The 20,477-nt window shown below is 36.2% G+C and overlaps 1 protein-coding gene across 8 annotated transcripts in view; it reads left to right on the top strand.

Annotated features, from left to right (window-relative positions):
- PEX1 (peroxisomal biogenesis factor 1) overlaps positions 1-20,477 on the top strand; it is a 35,088-nt gene that overhangs the window by 682 nt on the left and 13,929 nt on the right. For all 8 annotated transcript variants that reach the window (XM_039379954.1, XM_039379940.1, XM_039379930.1 and 5 more), the window contains exons 2-19: positions 2,097-2,240; positions 4,110-4,193; positions 4,433-4,547; positions 4,637-5,409; positions 6,764-6,883; positions 8,968-9,091; positions 9,364-9,473; positions 10,694-10,794; positions 12,169-12,301; positions 13,012-13,108; positions 14,212-14,382; positions 15,697-15,851; positions 17,058-17,247; positions 17,442-17,608; positions 18,373-18,507; positions 19,088-19,152; positions 19,961-20,103; positions 20,181-20,284. In XM_039379954.1, the coding sequence (XP_039235888.1) occupies positions 2,097-2,240; positions 4,110-4,193; positions 4,433-4,547; positions 4,637-5,409; positions 6,764-6,883; positions 8,968-9,091; positions 9,364-9,473; positions 10,694-10,794; positions 12,169-12,301; positions 13,012-13,108; positions 14,212-14,382; positions 15,697-15,851; positions 17,058-17,247; positions 17,442-17,608; positions 18,373-18,507; positions 19,088-19,152; positions 19,961-20,103; positions 20,181-20,284 (2,931 nt within the window). The remainder of the gene's footprint in view (positions 1-2,096; positions 2,241-4,109; positions 4,194-4,432; positions 4,548-4,636; positions 5,410-6,763; positions 6,884-8,967; positions 9,092-9,363; positions 9,474-10,693; positions 10,795-12,168; positions 12,302-13,011; positions 13,109-14,211; positions 14,383-15,696; positions 15,852-17,057; positions 17,248-17,441; positions 17,609-18,372; positions 18,508-19,087; positions 19,153-19,960; positions 20,104-20,180; positions 20,285-20,477) is intronic.

The raw sequence follows: 20,477 nt of genomic DNA, 5'->3' as shown, positions 1-20,477 counted from the left end.
CATAAATTAAATGAGTCGCTGTAGAAGCGGGCTCCCGTCACGCGGAGCTGAGGACGTGGGTCCGCTCGTAAATAACATTACACACGTGGAAACGGGAGCAAAGCCTGCTTTTGTCCCTTGTGCTATGAACACAGAACTACGGGTCTGCCAGCAGAACAGGGTGGAAAATGGCAGGAATGAGCCGGGCGAGGAGGAGGAGACGGGAACAGAGCTCAGGAGCCCTGGCACAGCCCCAGGCTCCCTCTCCCGGCGGGGTAACCTCCGGATTTCCCAAGGCCGAAAAGGGCATTTCACAACAGCAAGACAATCCAGACGTGTAAAAACCTGCTCTTTGGGGTGGTAGAAGGAGGTTGGCAGAGTTGCAAGAAATGCAGTATAAATGTGAGCTTCATTTCAGCTGCCGTTTCTGAATGTTTTACAGATTTGCTGGCAAGATAGAGGAGAAGGGAGGAGTGCAATTGCTTTGAGATCTTGTAGGGTCATTCTGTACATCGGTGGTTATGGTGGGCTCCTGCTTTTACTTAACCTGAGCAGTAAAATGAAAAGATATGACCTCTGAAAACTTGATAGAGGTTGCATATTAAAAACACCTCATTAATAAAACTGTTAAAAAGGGAGTAAATAGTTATGTTAATAGATTGCACTGAGTAAACAATAGACTCAACTGGAATCAAAAGCTAAATCTCATTGCAGAAGGTATTAGATAAGTGAGTGACAAAATGGTGTATAAAACTCAGTGCTGTGTAAAGATTAGACACTCGGGGAGAAGCTTTATCTGTGGATCATGGCCGGGCTTCGCGAACGAAGATTTGGGAAGGGCTCTACTCACGTTTGTTACAAGAGCGTTGGTGGCTAAAAAGGCCAATACGAGAGAGACGCGTCCGGTTGCAAAAGGCACAGCAGAAAGACTCCTTAGGTGATAAATTCTGCAAGACACGATTCTTTCTGCGTTGTCTTTTCTCCTCAAGAGTGATCCTGCGTGCGTTCTCAAAGGCATCAGCAGAGTTATAGATGGTGTGTCTGCAGACCTCCCGATTGGAGGCCAGAGTAGACCAGTTATGTTGATCAATATGGCCAAGGCTGAGATGTTGTTTCAGGGAGTCCTTGTATCTTTTCTTGGGGGCTCCTCTCTTGCGGCAGCCGGTGGCAAGTTCACCATAAAGCAAGATCTTAGGGAGGCGGTGGTCCTTCATCCTGGAGACGTGCCCTGCCCATCGCAGCTGTGTTCTCATCCACATGGCCTCAATACTTGTGACTGCTGCCTGTTCTAGAACAGATTAGTGACATAATCTGACCAGTGAATGTTTAGGATTGTTATCTGTGGATATAGGGAATTAAATATTACCTTTGGTAAAAGGGTCTTGGAACCATTTTGTATCTTCTCTGAAGATATTTTCAGAGTTTACAAAAAAAGTCAAATAATATTGGAAATTTTTAGAATACAGTTGAGAACAGAACAGAAAATATCACTGTTTTAACAAGTAAATCTGTGGTATATTCACAGTGTACATTGTCTCTTCGTCACTAAATTTTCGCAAAAATAACTTCCGAAAAAATTACAGAAAATACCAGTGTAAATACAGTGTAAGATACAGTCTCTCTATATGGAAACTGACTGAACATACTGAGATTCTTCAGTTTGGGATCATAATGCCTGAATGGTTCTAAAACAGATTGATAAGATCATTTTGGTCTGAGTTAATATGATTTGTGACTTATTTTAAATGTGTCATGAAAGCACTCTTGGAGACCATGCAAATGTTATAATTCCTATGAAATTTATGCATATTTTCCCCCTCATTTTGGAAATGCAATTGTGTAGTTATACTTTTCTGTAAGATATTTTTTAATACCATATAATGCAGAAGGAAGAATTACTTTTGTTACTTTAAAATAGTCCATAAAAATAAAAAACTGTTTTAAGAGTTGAAACCAACATGCACTTCTGTGTTAAGAGTTGTGCAAATAAATTGTAAAGTCCAGAAAATGCTTTTAATTCCTTTAATCTCTCTAATTAAATACAGTTTAGGTTGTCTAATAGCCATCTTATTTAGCTTGGTTTATGTTAATTTATTTTATTTCTTTGGAACTCATAGGGCCAAGCTGTGAAAGTGTCCTATGGTCATCAACCAGTATTTTTGAGCTGGATGGAAATCAGGCATCGAGGTCACCGAGATGAAAATATTGCAGAGATTAACAGACAGTTAGCAGAGAAACTTGGCATCACAGATGGAGAACAGGTTTGAAATGCATTTTTTTTTTCTTATTTAAATAAAGAATATATTGCAGGATACCTGAAAGGCAATACTTTATGAGTTAGCTGTGACCTTCTTATTTGATGTATTTAGACAGTTACTGCATTTATGTCTGCTCATGAGAAACGTTAACTATCCTGAAATGTTTCAAACACGAAAAGATTTTCTCATTAAATCATTAACTATTGCCTAAATAATGCTTGTAGGTAGGTCTTAGCAGGGATGGAACAGCTATTCTCAGTGCCATTAATTTTAGGAAAATACACTTGTAGGCAATTGAACAAGTTGGTAATGGGAATATTTTGCTAGGAGTTCCCATTGTTTTAAAGTAACTGTTGACTTATTGCATATTTCTTCTTGTTTAACTTATATGGGGGTTAAATTTTCATCCCTTTTTCTGCCTCTTCACCATATGTCGCCATGTACCCTCTTCCTTTGAACTTATATTTAAATTCATCTCTTACTCTTGGACACTGTTAAACCTCTCGTAAATTACTCTGTCATTGGGCAGAAGTTTAAGAGATGCCCAAGAGGCAGGCAGAGTTTTATGACATGGGACTACTAAAACCTCTTAATCCAAGGGGTTTTTTTGTATTAATAGGTGGAGATTTAAACAAACAAGAATAGAAAGGTATTGCTCTACACAGTGTTGTTGTGTAGTATATTCATATATGCCTGTTCTCTCATATGCAAAATTTTATTCAGCATAGTGGAAGGCATCAAAGAATGTGATTCAGAGCAGTGTATTATCTTACCTTGTTTACTGTTTTAACGTATTTTCTCAAGAAATTATGTGTCTCTTTGCAGAAATTTCTAATTTAATAGTTCAGCAGCAAGGTATCTACCCATTTCAGTACTAACAATTAATAGCCTTCAACAGGAAAACAATGGACAAAGGAAACGCAAGAAAACCTCACTCGGCTTTGCCTGGAAGTAATCATCTGTACAGTCGAATGAATATGTGAATAATTAGGTAGTTTTGCCATTATTTTGGATTCAGGAATTGCGTGTTTGCTGTGTTTCATAACAGTAAGATCTTCTATTTGCCATGTTGGGGAAAAGATTCCTCTCAATTTTTACTTCAGACTGAGGGCCTAGAGGAATTTAAAATCGATTGCTACTTTTATAAAAGGTGACCTGATATAATTCTCTCTCTCACAATGCAGGTAACTAGTTTTATCTCAAGAAAGAAATAACAAAGTTTGTTTAAAAAACCATGACATGATGTTGTTTGAAAATTATTATTTTTTGTCAAATGAAACCTTTGGTAAAAAATGACTTTTGAAATACGTGTTTAATGCATTCTGAAAAACCTAAGCCACAATAGCTTTTATCATTGTTCCTGATACACAGGACATTAAAACTGTTCTGTGGAGATGAGGCTGCATCCTATGAAACCATTCATAAAGGACCTGGGCTTGTTTTGTATTGTACTTTTTCCCTAATTTTTCGGCTGGTGTTGCCTTGTCTAAATTTGTGCACAACTCAATGAATTTTTCAGCTTTCTAAAGTCCTGTACATTTAAAAATAAAGAATAAAAAATGTAAAGATGGTTATCTGATCAAGGTGTATTAAAAATTGATTGTTTGTTATCAGCTGATCAAGCTCTTGATGCTTTTCACATTCATTCCATTCATGGTTTGTTGAAGTCTCCAAGTGTGCCCAATGCCATCCATTTCCAATCCATTGAGCATTAATCTGTTTATGAATTACCTGCTGTCATTAAGATGATGTATGTTCCAAGTACTGAAAACATATAATGAAGGAGATGTCAATTTTCTACTTGAAATAAAAGATGGAGCTTTTATATGCCTAAAAATAAGAAGCTAAATATTTTGGTGTTACTTTTGTCAGGTATTTCTTGAACCCTGTTCCCATGTCTCCTCCTGTCAGCAAGTAGAAGTGGAACCACTCACAGCAGATGATTGGGAAATTCTGGTAATAAAACCCTTTCTAGTGTTCATGTCTTTGTCTTACAGATGATAGAGGTTCTGACACAAGCAGTTTTTTGCACAATGCCCCATTCTTTTCAGCCCGTAAGGAAATACTAAATGTGGGGTTTAGTTATATTTTATATTTCAAATGGTTTATTAGAAAGAGATGTACAGTTTTTATCTTCAGACAAATGCTAAAAATGTATGCAGTATTTAATTTATAATGATATCACATTTTCCCAGGAGCTGCATGCTTCCTCTCTTGAAAAACATCTTCTGGACCAGATTCGAGTAGTGTTTCCAAGAGCCATCTTTCCCGTATGGATTGAACAGCACACTCATGTTTACATCAGAATCGGTAAGCAGAGCTGAAGGCTCTCATGGCACCTCCAGGAAGGTGTTTTGCTGGAGTGAATGCATTCATTGGCATGTTTTGTTCATACTTAGGTGCACTTATGCCAGCAGCCCCATATGGGAGATTAGAACCATGCACGGAGCTTCTGGTATGTCCCAAAACACATGGACCGGAGGAGAATGTCACCAGCACACCTTCCACAGAAAATGACATCTTACTCAGAAATTTTGTGAAAAATAACATGGAGCAAGAAGAAACAGTAAAGGATCCTTTTGCCAAACAACCTTACTTAAAGCCTAGAATCCTTGAACAGAGTAAGGCTGATGCAAACATGACGTTTGGCTCAAATGTTCTCCCAAATATATGGAATTTCATGGGGAACATTTTCTCTCATACATCTTTGCAGAAACAAAAGACTTTGTGTGATAAAGATGAAATGAGCACCTTCAAAGACAAGCTGCTGAACTTAATTCACATGGATTCCATTTTTAGAGTATGTCAGTCCCAGCCTCCCAGCGTACAGAATGCATCTGCCACTCATGCATTTCTGAAATGCAATGCTATTCATGTTTTTCCTTGGAATTTAGAATTTATTGATTTGGATCCAAATCCTGTAGTATCTTATGGGAAAATTAATGAGCTGCTTTCCCCGAGACAGCGTCACCAAGAAGCAAAGCAAAATCTGCCACTTGAAAAGCAAAAGCCTTTGACTAGTACGCAAGACAAAAGTCATTCTGATTCTAATAGCAGTCAAGCATCCAGTGAGGGATCTGTTGTTCAAATCGTTTGGAATGGATTTGAAGACCTAAAGAGTGTCATAGAGTATGGCCACAATGAGGAAACCCTACATGTTGGAAGAGTTTGGGTCAGTTTGAGCATGCTATCTTTTGGGCCTTTTATTTGATAGTATTTTCTTTTGGATAATTGTGGAACTGGCTACTTAATGTGCAGTTTTGGGACTTTGTGTTAAGCTCTGAAGTAGAGTATACTAGAATCAAGTACTGTTTACTAGAGCTGTGCTTTGCAGTCATTCACCAAATGAGGAAAGTGCTTCAGTGTTTCTGGAGGGAATACATGCTTGTTTCAAAATCTGTAGGTAGCTATTGTATTCATGAGAAAGTGGAAGTATCTACTTACATACATTCAGTACTGCAAAATGAGGCTCTTACCATCACTTAGCACTTTGAAATGTGCCTTGCGCTCTAGGGGTCATCAAACTGTAAAGTAATGGGATCACGTATCCCAGGTGCTACATGATGTTTGCGAGTCTTTTTATATACTCTTTAAAATACATCTTAAAAATTAATATCAAATAACTGGTTTTTATATAATTTACACTGTTTTAGTTTTTATATGCCATTTGGCAAGGTGGCACAAGTCCTGGTGTGGAGATACTGATATTTCAGGTTGTTCTGGCAGAACTACTGCCTGATTATGTTCTTTCTTTCCTGGAAGGACATGTAGGATTAACAAAAATAAATAAGATGTGCTCCAAATCACCATTTGACTATTTCGACATAATACACTTCTCACCATTCACTTATTGCTCTGTTAAGAATGAGAGCAAGAACCTGCAGTGGTCTTTGCCATGAAATCTTTTGAGAGACATAACAATTTTCCAAATGCCACCAATCATAAAGTCTCTCAGACTTAATAAATATTTATGAAATGTTTTCAATTTGGATATAAGTCTAAAATAACACAGAATGATTGAAAAGGAGTTTTATTTTTAAAAGGGTAAACTGACTAGTAGGATTTAGGGAGACTGGATTTTCTTTCTCTGTGCTTCAGCCGTGCTTAGTTCTGGTCTCTGTAATGGCCTATGTATATTTACCTGCCCATGTAAAATTAATTTTAATCAGCAAATGAAAATAGCATTGCTGTTTTTCTCCAATACTGAAAGCATTCTTACAACTTAAGAGTTCCTCCTAAATCTTTTTTTTCAAGCTTTTGGTTTTTATTTAAAGAAGTTAGAAGAAGATCAGCTGTAGTGAGCACTTTAACGAATAGGATAAAAGGTAATCAGAAGTGTGCATGAAAGAATGAGTCTGATACCACCATCAATTTTATGGTTTCCTTCTTAATTCTCTTGCAGATTATGAACAGATCAATGATCAAATGTAGAGGTTTTATTAGTGATGGAGAAATTCTTCGTATGATATATGCAATGTTATAACTGTTTTACTTTCTAATGCTTCCTTTTGTTTAAAATATTTCAGATTCCCGATGGTCTGAGAAAAAAACTAAGTATTGAAATACACTCAGCAGTCCGAATTCAGTCAGTTGAATCTATTCCTAAAATTCCTGTGTCTCTTATGCTGCAACCCAAACAGAACTTAGTGAGTTGATATTCTTGGTCACATATTTGTTCATGTATTGGAAAACTGGTAATGTTGCTCTGGTCAAGTTGAGGGGGGGGTATGTTTATTTGTTTTAATTTGTTATGTGATGGTTTGAAGGTTGTCTGTTGTGTATGACATAACTCCAAAGGAATTTCTTTTTTTGTATAATTCCCGGCTTTTTCTTTTGGCTGTGTATGTTAAAGTTAATAGGTTGCTATGATCTACTTAAACAGGGCTTATCTAGTATTTTGTATAATTTTGGTTTAGACTTGGTAGATATTTCGAATAGTTTAGTTTAGCATGCTAATTGTAAAAATTTTCTATTTAAAGGAACTGGTAGAGGTCACAGAGGGTGGAGGAAACAGGACTTGTAAATTTTGACTTTTTGTTTCCTGAAGCTGTTAGAGGAATGCTGTATAGCACATTTTAAATCATAGGATCTTCTATTTTCTCAAATTGTGAGAATTTCTGATGTCTTTCATGTTAAAAAGGATGTTGACATGAAGGAGAAATGGCATTGGTAGGGGAAAGATAAATTTTCTGTTAAATTAGGTCTCAAACATAAACACTGTCAAAATAGCAACAATAACCAATAATAATTTTGCATCAGACCCTCATTTGAAGTACATTAATATGGGTTCAAACCTAGCAAATTTGAAGTGTATGCATTTAAACCTATGAAAACAAACACAAAAAATACAGTTAAAGAGTAAATATCCAGTTTAAGTCATCTGGATGAAGACATCCTGATATTCTCCAGACATTGCAGTGCCCAGTGGATTTCTGAAGAAAGACAGTTGCAGTGAAATTATCATAATTTTTATGTACTGTTTAGTTTTTGACTTTCTTTTAATTTTTCTTTTCCTCATGCTAAAGATTTAATCTTCTAGAGTTATATCATTGAATCCCTCTGGTTTTCCTGTAAGAGGGACACATTCTGAATGAGCATCTGTGACAGTAAGAACACACTTAGTATCAGTTCTCACAGTCCATAAGATGTAGCTCTGGAATGATGTATTTCTCTGTAAAGTACTGTATGCTTGTTACTATGTAACACTGGCCTGATTATTTCCCATGTTAGCTACCCCTCAAAGCTTTAAGTACAGCACTTGCCATCATAACAAGGCTTATGCAGGTTTGTTCTTTATCCCCAATATTTTAATTTGGTTTCTTACCTACAGAAAAATGGTTGAACTGCATATTTTTTCTTGTTGGAGATCAAAGAAGTATTAGTTGGACTTGATGATCCTTGTGAGTCACTTTCAACTGAGAAGATTCTGTGATATTCCAACAGTAATCCGCTAAAATTGTAAAGAAAAAGTAGTTATATGTGCTTTTGTATGTTTTGAATACAAATTTCTGCCTTTCCTTTCTAATTCAGTTGAAGTTTTTTTAGTTCTTGAAAAAAAACAGACAAATGCAGAAACAATTATGACAGTAGCTTTAGTTTTCCTTTCTAACACTGCTTCCAAGATCTTCATTGATTCCCCTTTTCTAGATAGGAGTTTTGCTTCTCTGATTAGGAGCTTAGCCAGGAGATACGCGATCTAGACTCAATTTCTTCTCCTATTCCATTTATCTAGGTGATCTGGGATAAGTCACTTTGCCTGCCTGTTGAAGTTTGTTGGTGATGCCCCTGAATTGGATGAGCCCAGGGTTCCTTATATAGGAAAAGGGTATACAGGGAAGGGAGGGGTGTAACAAGCACCTCAAATAAGTCTCAGGTCAATATTTGTGCATACCTTCAAACCCAGGAGCTGAGCAGTGCCCTTGGGTCTGGCAAGACAGATGAGTAAAACAAAAATAAAAGCTTTTCCTTGCCCTCACATCCGTGTTCCGAAGATAAAATCTTTAGAGATTCAACTGTGGCCGTAGCAAGGGCTAGACAGGTACTTTCCATAGAGCAGGTGGGAGAAATTGTGCTTGTTGGCAAAATGGTCTTTTCTAAATTACTAAAATTTCTATATTTTCTTTTATCTCTCTACTGCCATAAAAGAAACAAATGCCTTGTGCATAGGAGGAAAAGATTTTTATTTACACCTAGTTTTGTTTTATTTACATCTTTCCTTTTTCCTATTTAGCATAAAGATATACATGAAGATGATGTTAAATGTGCTTTCAGTTCTTGGCTGCAGGATTCAAGTACTGATGATCACCCGTGGATGATGACAAGCAGAGACTGTATACATCTATCTTTTAAAGAAGGCAAGGATAATACTGTCCTGTGCTGTAGCTGTCTTAACTGTCCACTATGGAATTTAGTTAGCCACTATACCATTTAATTTCTATATACACCATTTAACATAACTGATACTTCTTTACATGGAAAGTGTAAGCTTGAAGCATGCTTTAAAAATGATTAATGTTTTTTATTCTTTCGGATTCTATCATAATAATACTCTAATCTTGTTTACCTTGTGAGGAATGAAAACTGAATTTATTTGGAATTTTAATAGTTGTTCCTTGGGTTTTTACAGGAATGGAGGAGTTTGTCCTTAGTGTAGTGCATCCTGTGCACACTGAAGAGAATAAGTCTGAGAATATTTTTATACTGAGTCCCAGTTTGCTGCAAAAGACTAATATACAAGTAAATATCACATAGTCAGGTATCAAGTAATTTAAATTGTTATACTTGTGTCGAATATATTGCATTTTATATATTATGTATTTTTGTTTCCCTTTTAAAATAAATAATGTTAGTCTATTCATGAAATTATATCTTTGTTATTTTGTAGCTTAAGATTCCAGGCATGCAATGCTTGTCACTGAGTTTCATAGTCTTTATCAAAATGTCAGAAAAATCAGTTAGAACAGAGGAAAGTCAGTACTGTCCAAGTTTGAACATCTTTATACTTAGTTGTTTTTTCCTTTGCTAACTAAACCACTTCACAGTCTCTAGCAGGAACAGTATATTGTTCTGCCAAACATGAGACATATTCCCCATTCAAACCTACCACTCTCACCCTGCCTTCTCTCTGATACAGTTTCTGTGCCTTTTGTTTCTTCTATGTTTCCTTTCTTGGGAGATTAATCCATTAATAATCCTGCTTGAACCAGTGCCCATTACTCCAGGTTATAGGACTGGGATAACAATTTTCATCTTTAAACTCATACAGTGAAATTTTAGTGGAGAATTATGGTGTCTTTTTGGCTGTTTAGAATAGAATTTTTCTGCAAAATTTAGGATTCCTGTTAAAAGAAAAAGTAAAACCAGAGCTTTATTTTTACTAGTAGTAAAGTACAATAAGGCTTCTACAAATTGTTCTAGTGAGTGGTACTAAGATGAAAGGGCAAAATGCATTTCTTACTAGCAGTGTGAGCATCTCCTACCAGCCTGTTCTTGTCTGTGAACCTCTGTTAACCCTGTGTGCCTGCCCAGCTTTCCATACTAACTCCTTGGTGAACAAGACTGAAAAATTCATGCCAGGTGTTTTGTCAAATCCGATCTTACCCAGATCAGATTCCTGATCTCTTTCACTGTTCTACCTCACGAGTACTCCTGCCAGCACAACAGGTGAGGGCACAGGAGAAGGAACAAGTTACAGGTACAGTTTGTACAGTCTGGTACAAACAGCAATTGACTCAACATCTAATCATAGGTTATTACATCACTGTCAACACTGGATTGTATTTTGGAAATAATTGTATCTATTCCATTTTACCATTGCATGCATCTTTCAAGCGCAGTAAGCTTCAGCAAAGCATATATGCAACATTTTCTTTACACAATTCCAAAAATGGCTAGTCACTTCTATATCCTTCTTCTGTAGTTATATTTAATCTAAAGTCCTAACTCTTTCCTTTTAGGTTCTTTTACATCCTGTAACTAGAAAAGCTGATGGTGACAGCCAGCCACCTATGCGTGATACAGACAAGAACCTTCCATACCACAAACTAAACAGTTTAGGGTGAGATATTTTCATAGAAGAAAACATGGGAGGGAATGGGAATGAGAATTAGAAAAAAATACTATTGGTGGAAATTCAGAGTTTTTGAAAACTAAACCAGATTTAAGCAAAACTCTGCATCTTTTGGTAGATCAGGTTCAGACCTTATTGTAATTCATGTAGATGGTTTATTTTGTGCTTGAATGGTCTTACTGCAGTGAATAGAAAACTTCATGTGACTAAAGGCACTCACACTGAAAATTTTGGCATGTCTGTCAACAGAATGGGAGGTCTCAGAACTGAGACCACATCAGAACTGGAACTCAGAACTGGAGACTTTTGGAAGAAATACTGATAGTTCAGCAGCTCCTGCTGTTGTTCTAAGCAGTATAAACAGACTTCTACGTCTTCTGAAGTTTCCAAATAAAGCAAAATTGTCAATCCTCTTCCCACAATAATTTCAACCTGTTTACTTGTTTAACTGTATTTGATAGTATGGGTCTGAAAGAATTGTGGTTCCTAAAAGTTTTGCCAGAATTGTCAGCTGAGGAGAGAAATGCAGAGTGCTGTAGTCCTTAGTACAAGGGAAAACAGTGGCACTGTGTAGCAAACTTGAAGTAGGGATGGGGCAGAGGAGACTTGAGAGGCTCGGAGTGTTGTGATAGTATGCTGTCAGTGTTATGAAGGGCAACTGAGGATATTACTGAGACATTGTGAAAAGCAACTCAGCATACCATTATTGAAGAGGGAAGGGGAACTGATACAGGGGCAGTCTGGTAGTGATGGGATGTGGTAGGGTAGAGATGTTAGAAACTAGGATTCATTTGTTCATTCCGTTTCTCATGGAACAACACTTCCTGTTTAAAGTTCAAATACAAAACTGGTAGCTTTGCTGTTTGTGGACCTGACAGGAGCGCTATTATATTGAAAGTCACGAAGATTGAGGGTGAGTGAAGGATAAGGATGTCTTCACATGAACTATGGGTTGTTTCATTTCTGAAAAGACTGAGTTTTCTGACCCAGCCATGCTCCATGTTTTACCAGTTCGTTACATTCCTTTGTAGGTTGTTACTCAGACACTCAAGTAGATGAAGCCCCAAAAGATGGTTAATTCTTAACTTCTGAGACCTACCTTATGCTAGTGTGGTGTGGTGTACAATAATAGATAGCACTTCCTTTGTGGGCATGTTCTGTAATGTCTGTCTGTGTCCCCTGTGTCACCACTGCAGAATAGAAGTGCTGTCTCTTCAGACTGAGTTGTCTTCATCTTTTTGTTGAAGGGGTGAAGTACATCACAATCTGTCAGCATTGTAACTTCCCCATAGTGCAGGCTATTGCTGCTTCTGTGTGTATGGATGCTACTCTAGGCCATTTAATGTCTCCTTTACCTTACAGAGGAGTGGACAAATTAGGAACATCTTTATTTGAACACATAAGCCACAGTCTTCTGGGGCGTCCTTTGTCTCAAAAGCTGGCTGCTATTGCTGTGGGACTGCGGAGTGGAGGAGTGCTTCTCACAGGAGGAAAGGTACATACTTCACTACTTCCACTTTCCAAACCCTTCCAGATTGTTTTCCATAGTTTTCATTAGTTTTCTTCGTTACCACACAAATTCCAAAGAATAAAGAACAAGCTGAAAAAACAGCAAGTTAGCTGAACAGCGGTAATTCAGCAAAACATCGTCTTATAGATATGTATACAGATTATATGCACACTTCTTCAGCATATATTCATATTTCATGTGTATATATATAAAAAGTGTAAGTTTTAAAGACTGCTACCAATGCAATTTCAGTTTGTTCCCATAGGGGATTAATCTACTTCGTGTTTATAGTATAATAAACACCTCTTGTCTCTGAAATATTGAATGAAAATAAGATAAAATATTTTCTCCTGTGTTCTAACATAAAATGGCAATGGAGTTGATAGTATTATTTTCCTGTTGCCTCTTACAGTGATCCATTTAATACTATATTCCACTGAAACTAGAGCATGTCTTAGGACTGAACTCAGTGGAATCAGAACACTATATGTAGTCGATGTATCCACTCTGAATTTGTTTATATTTGTTTCACTCTAGGGCTTTGGTTTCTGCCAAGTGATACAAAGACAGAATACCATATATGCTTTTAGTGAGGAATAATCCCAGCATGTGTACAGCTTTCCAAGCTTGTTTATTGGTGTATACAGAAGGAACTGGTACTATCAATTTACACCAGCTCACATTTACTTTTGTAGGGAAGTGGAAAGTCAACGTTAGCAAAGGCCATCTGCAGAGAGGCTTTCGATAGACTGGATGCTCACGTAGAAGTAATTGATTGTAAAGCTTTAAGAGGTATGATGATATTTTTTTAAATCTCAAATGTTTGCTGTACGATAAAGAGGCACAGTTATGAAGTTACTCTATTTAGTCTTAATAATTATTCTAGTATTATTGCTGCTTTTGAAGGATATTCGATGCCTCACAATTATTGTCTTCAACAGTCTCATGAAAATACAGCTGCTGTAAACTTCTGTCACACTTTTATCAGTTTCTGTTCCATGTACTACCACCATATTCAAACTATGCTTGCCATGCTTATTTCTAATTGTTGCAAAATAGGAAGAAGCTGCAAGTTGGACTGTGTGTTTTTTCAGCTGTGCCAGGTGAAGCGTTTAAGGATACCTGTATTGCTTGGTGAAAGAATGATACAGGCACCAAAGAATGATCAAAAGACCAACTGAAACCTGATTATGATGACATGTTTACTAACCTAGTATATTTGGCAATAGTCGTCTAGTGCTCGTGATTATAGATGATGATGATGATGAGATGAATCCTTATGTTTTGTGACTTCAAAATGAGTATTTTGCACAGAGATGGAACAGGACAAAAAAGGATATTTTTTTTGCTCTTTCATTTGCTGGGTTTTCTAAACAGTCTTGCTGTTTTAGAGCAGAAGATACTTAACTGTTTTCTTACAGAGCCCTTATGTTGCATGGATGTACTCTTTTTGCTTAAGATCCTACTAAGCTTCTTGCTTCAGAGAAAAAGGGAAGGATTGATGAAGAGCTTGGTCCTTTGCTCTGGAAAATTCTTCCAATTACAGGACTCTTTAGTAGCTATTTGAGAATAGCTGCTGATCCCGCTATTTAAGAAATGCTGCTGATACTGCTCTGGTTTTAACTGTCTGGAAATTAAACCTGTAGGCTTCTATAGCAGTTAGTGAAAGATGATTAATCTCATTTTAGGACGTCTATCCTTCTAGTACTTTTTTATAGAAGATGTAGACTCCTTTCTTTACTGATTGTTGACTGGTTTAATCTTGGTACCTGGATTTATAGGTGTAAAGTTAAGCTAGACAAATCAAAACATTGTGGTATTATGTGAGCAAGATATAGTCAGTCTGATTTTTTTTTCCTGATACGTTCTGTCATTATAATAGTATTTTGTTTTAGGAAAAAGATTAGTAAACATAAGGAAAAACGTGGAAGAAGCTTTTTTAGAGGCAGCATGGAGACAACCATCCATTCTTTTGATGGATGATCTTGATCACATTGTTGGAGTACCTTCTACACCAGAGCATGAGAACAGCCCTGAAACCGTTCAAAGCAATAGACTTGCTTATGGTAATACTGTGCTACCTGTGTCTGGATGCAAATATAACGTAACTTAGAATTTCTTGCACTTGAATTGTCCTCTCTTACCTGAACAATTCTGTCTGTATCATTATTGCCTCTGGACTGTGTGATATTAAGGCAGAGATGCACAAATTTTGCTATTTAGGCCATTTGTGGACCACTAGCTGAATCAAAATAGTCCACTCTGGAACTTGGAGTAGTGCTTGCCAGTAGTGGTTCCACCACTACTGCTGATGGTGATGCCTGTTGTCAGTACCACTGCCAGTGGTAAAGGCTTCTCCTTTTTTTTTTTAAGTTGTTCATGCACTCAAATACATTGCAACTGATTACAAACTGCAGATGAATCTTTAACTGACAACTATTGATAATTTGATTGTGTGTTTCCCATAATTATTTATAATTACAGCAATACATAAATTTGATACTTACTGATGTTTAGAACCAGCTTCTTTTAGATGAGTACCAACTTCTTTATCGTTGTACTTGGTCTACTTTTAAGAACTTCTAATTTGTTTTACAATGTAACAATCCACAGATGTTAAAAATAAGACAATCAATTGTAGTTTGATATCCTATATTATACAGTTCCTTTTTATTCCCAAAAATCTAGGCAGGGTTAAGTCACAAATTAAGTTTAAATGATCAAGATTAATAAAGCCATAGCAAAAATATTTCCCATTTCTTAGCTCACTTTGAGGAAGTTAGTGTAATTTTTATTGAATTACTTTTGAAGTTCAGAAAATCTTACTATAATTTCTTTTTTTAAAATGTGCTCTTAGGTTACATGCAGAATTGTTTGGGTTTCTTACTACTTTATTTAAAGGTATAATGCATACAACAGAACTTTAAAGATTATTCCTTGAAGATCTACTTTGCACCCTTAATTTCTCTTACTTTCATGTATTACTTTTTCTTAGAGTGCTTGTGTTCTAGACTCAACATCTGTTTTTATTCTTATATTTTTTTCCTTTTTGTTTGCATGGAAGGAATAATAGCACACACAAAAAATCCATGTTTAACATCTTGTGGTAGACATCATCAGTGATGTAACAAAATTAACTTTTCAAGAGCACTTCTGATGTCATTTTATTAATGGAATGTACTCTTCTAGAGAAAATTACTATACATCTTTTTTTTTTAATTAAAATAAAACTTGTAAACATAGGAATAAAAATAATATGTTATAAGCTGTTACTTCTTGTGTGCCCTTATGCTGCTCTCCAGTACAGTAAAAATATCTGTTCTGAAATGCAGAATCTTTTGTTATTTTGTAATTTATGGAGCAATATCTTCTGTGTTTAGTTTTGAAAGATCTAATCAAAGAAGTTATTTCCATGGGGAGTTTGATTGCATTAATTGCCACAAGTGAGTCTGAACATTCCCTTCATCCTTCCCTGGTTTCAGCACAAGGAACACACATATTCCAGTGCTTCAAATGTATCCCATCTCCGGATCAGGTAAATTCAAATAAAATGGTTGAAATGTACTTTGCCCTTTCATCAGCCTCAAATATGATGTTGGAGCAGCTGCAAGAATAGTAGGTTACACCCGAAGATGAGGAAAAAAATCTGGAAATCTTAGAAATTCTTTCATGATGCTTAAATACCTCAGAACTTACATCTGTCAGTATAAAGTTTTAAACAAAAAAAGTAATCCAGCAAAACTCCCAGTTGACCCCACCCTTCAGTATATTCAGAGGATATTTCAATTCAACGTAAAATAAGTCATCTAACACAGGTGAGTTAGGCATGTTACATAGAAGGGGATGCTAAAGGAGCAACTCTGTAAAAACATTTAAGTCACCACAGGTAGATAAGTGAAATTAAACCTAGGTGTGTTTTTTCAAAGCTTAGAGAAATAAGTATGTCCTCAGAAAGTGTATTTTAGGTGTTATTAAAACTAAATGTTAATTTTATGGGAAGGTTTTTGGATTTCTATATTAATTGTATCCCTTTACTTTTGAATGTAGTCCATTTTAAAAAGAAAAATGGATAGAGAGAAGAATAAACAGTATTAACTTTCTTGCAGGAGAAAGCAAATATTTTGAACCCCTAATGATTCATTTGTATTTAACATGAGTTGTTCCTGTTGGTGTGTCTTCCATCACAGGCCAGCTATTAAAAGCCACTGAGGAGGAGATTCTATGTTAGATACAGTGTAGCTTTCTCCCACCTCCTGCAAGTCTGCTTTTATTATGTTTAATACTAATACACAAATAAGGATGAGACATCACTGGAAAAGTCAAGATCTCAAAAGAACATTATCCCAAGTATTTTTATCTAATGCAATGTATTTCATCTCAAATGTATTTTCTACTCATACTGACAAGATGAAAGGGGTTCATTTTCCTGTGAAACAGAAAAAATGGGTTTAAAACAGTGGAATCCGGGGGTGGAGGGTTGTTTCATTATTATTGTTGGATTTAAGGTAGCCATGGTGAGGTAAATACTTAAAGTTATAAAACTGGTGAATTTATTGAAATGCACCTTAAGAACTAACATTGATTTATATTCATGCCTGCTCAAGTTTGTTATTTGAAGGTTTGGTGACATGCAAATATTTAAGGAAATTTTAGTAACTTACCCGTATTTACTCTTTGAATTCCTGAACTCCATATGTATAGTTAACCCAATATATGCTTGCTGCACAATTCTGTTTTTCAGAAGCAAAGATGTGAAATGCTGTATTCCATAATAAAAAAGAAACTGAATTCTGATCCTAAGAACTTTTCTGATCTTGACCTCCAATGTATTGCAAAAGAAACGGAAGGTTTTGTTGCCAGAGATTTTACTATGCTGGTTGATCGTGCTGTTCATACCTGTGTTTCTAACCAGAATGCATTGGATAATGGTGGTATGTTGAAAACAAAATATCTTTTTTCATGGTCTCGCTTCTGTTATCCAGAAGTGGTGGATTAATACAGAAATAAAAAACCAGTTTTTATGTTTAAAATTTATTTAATTATTGCATATTCTGAGGAATTCGTTACTGGTAGTCTTTGTGTTGTTTCTTTTTTGTTCAGGATTTTTTCTTTCATTTTTAAGCAGAATTGAACCTATCAACTGTGGATTTTCAGAAAGTTCTGAAAGATTTTACTCCAGTAGCTCTGAGAAATGTCAACCTTCATAAACCTAAAGACCTTGGCTGGGACAGGATTGGAGGCTTAAAAGATGTGAAGCAAATACTCACAGATACCATCATGTTACCTGCAAAGGTACCAAGTTCTTTTAAATTAGTTAGTTGAATTTTGTACATAATGTTAGTAGGGAAAGAATGATTTTTAAGGTGTGACACACTGTTTGATAGAAAGAAGACAGACATGATTTTAAGCTACTTTTGTAGCTTTCCATTCTTCAACTATCTTCAGCTACTGAAAACCTCCTTCCCCTTCCCTCTTCCAAATACAAAAGGCAATGGCTTGAGCTTTACTACAGATCAAGTGTTGCTCTAGAGTATGGGAGTATAGCTACAGTCTCTGTTGCAGGGTTTGTGATTAAGCTCTCTGAAGATAACAATTCCAACTGTCTTCTGCAGTGCTTTTGCTAGAGGAGTATTTTCTTTTGGATGAATGCCAGTCCATCAGTCCCCCTTGGTTTTACTTTGGCCTTTCTACTTTGCTTTAAACTTGAACATTGAGATGAGCCATCCATTTCAGTCTTCAGAGAAATGACTGAACAGAATATTTGATTATACAATTCAGTGTTATAATAGGAATTTAGAAGTAGCAGCATGGACATTATAAAGCTGTCCTGTTTCATCTTGGTAGAAAATCCCACTTGCTTGTATTTTAGGTATTTATTAAACCTCAGAACCCACTACAGCCCCAGGTAAACTGACAACAGTCCAGATGAGCTGCTGGGATAATAGTGTGGAAAAAATAAATGACACACATTCTGTTTATACAAAAGTGATCAGCAGTCAGTGATGTTACAGTACATTGAGTATTTTAGAATATATCACATTGAAACTCTTTTCCAGTATCCAGAATTATTTGCGAACTTGCCCATACGACAGAGATCAGGAGTCTTGCTGTATGGAGCACCTGGAACAGGAAAAACACTGTTAGCAGGAGTAGTTGCAAGAGAGAGTGGAATGAACTTCATCAGTATCAAGGTAGCAAGATTTTAAGATTAATTGATTAATTTTATTGACTGAATGAAATAGCTTAACATAATACCTGAAATTATGTGCTTGTGATGGCAAAATAACAAAGTAAGAAACTCACATTCAAAATTTTGCATGTCTCTGGATATCCCACTATCCGATTTCTGGAACTTCAGAGTTTTATTACTGAGACTCTTTTGTCTACTTACTCATTATGCAGAATTATAAAATCTAATTAGATCTTCTTAGTTTCTCATTTTTTAAAGACCTTGGATTTTGTTTCCACTGGACAGTGAAGTTGAGCAATATATTTAAAATAGATTTTTAAAATAGAGGGTAAACCTTTGCCTTGTGATACTGTAATACATGTTCTACTATAGTAGAAAAATGGAAATGACTACTTTAAAATAAGTTGGAACGCTCAAAAATTTTTTTTGACTTATCTAGACCCCTTGGCTCTTCTGTTCAAAGATGCCACTGTCTTGGTTACAAGAAAATTCACTCTAGTACACAAAATCTATGCTGATGTTTAATTACACATTAAAACTAAGAGGCGTGTCATGAATGTTCTTTTCTGATTATTTTTTAGGGACCAGAGCTGCTCAGCAAATACATTGGAGCAAGTGAACAAGCAGTTCGAGATATCTTTAACAGGTTCGTTTTGTGAAGATTTGTGATATTATCAGTTAATTTTATTGGTTGAAGCACCAAGAAGTAATTTTGTTGTCTGAGGAGAGACGTGGCATCAGATCACAAAATCATCTGAAATAATCAGTTGTCCTGAACCAGATGTGTGTCTCGGCAGGTTCAGCTGGACCATCATTATTCAAGAACTGCATGTTTGGCTCCGATCAGGAGTGCACTTCTGAAGCTGAACTCCCAGTTCTCTCCATTTTACAGCACACTGGTTCACATCACCGAACTGCCTTGGAAAACACATGCTGAATTCCTTTCAGATGATTCCAGAAGACAGTCAAGTGTGCTGCAACTAATAATGCACACTTAATATGTAGGATCATATTAGACTTGGTATTGAGTTCCTCAGTGCCAGTAAAACCTACCGTTTAACAAGTTTGCCCTTACTGGCTCTCAGTGCTCAGTAATGTAAACATATCCTGCATAACCTTTGTTTCTCACGTAGTTTATTGTGTGGGCAGTCTTTTTGTTAGATATGCGTAAGCCAAGATCTCTGAAGCGATTGGATTTTAGAACTTTCATGTTTATTAAAATGACAGTTAAGCACTTCTGAAATGATAAAGCAAGTGCAAAGTATGTCATAAAAGTGAGTGGTGATTACATTGCAATCCAGTTAGTCAGAACCTCTTAAATTCCACAGAAAACAGATTTTCTGTTCTTTCATTAAAGATAACTGTCCTCTGAAGCAAAAACAATTACCTTTAATATTTCTAAGCAATTTTACGTGTGACTGAAACTTAACTTGCCTTTTTTTTTCCCCTTTTAGAGCTCAGGCAGCTAAGCCTTGTATCATTTTCTTCGATGAGTTTGATTCTATTGCTCCACGCCGAGGTCATGACAACACAGGAGTTACTGACCGAGTGGTTAACCAACTGTTGACTCAGTTAGACGGTGTGGAAGGCTTACAAGGTAACAATTCATCCGTGTGCTCCTTTTTAAGCAAAGGTTCAGCAGATGTTAATGGCGTTTTTCTGCACTTTCCTAAGGGGTTTATGTGCTAGCTGCTACTAGTCGCCCGGATTTGATTGACCCTGCTTTGCTAAGGCCAGGTCGACTGGACAAGTGCCTGTACTGTCCACCTCCTGATCAGGTGAGTAAAACAAATAATTTCACATAAGAGGCAAGGGAAAAAATCAAACTAATGGTCTTTGTTCTCCTTTATATTATCCTTTATATATATCTCCTTTATATTATTTTGTTCTCCTTCATATTATCCACTACATATTTAGTGGCATTTCAAACCTGGACTAAGTGGAATTGATTGTCCAACTCCATTTATACAA

The sequence above is a fragment of the Pipra filicauda genome, unplaced genomic scaffold (genome assembly GCF_003945595.2).
Source record: "Pipra filicauda isolate LSUMZ 115617 unplaced genomic scaffold, ASM394559v2 scaffold105_size2325265_pilon, whole genome shotgun sequence".
In the NCBI taxonomy this organism is placed as follows: domain Eukaryota; kingdom Metazoa; phylum Chordata; class Aves; order Passeriformes; family Pipridae; genus Pipra; species Pipra filicauda.
This window is presented reverse-complemented; position numbering and strand designations above follow the sequence as displayed.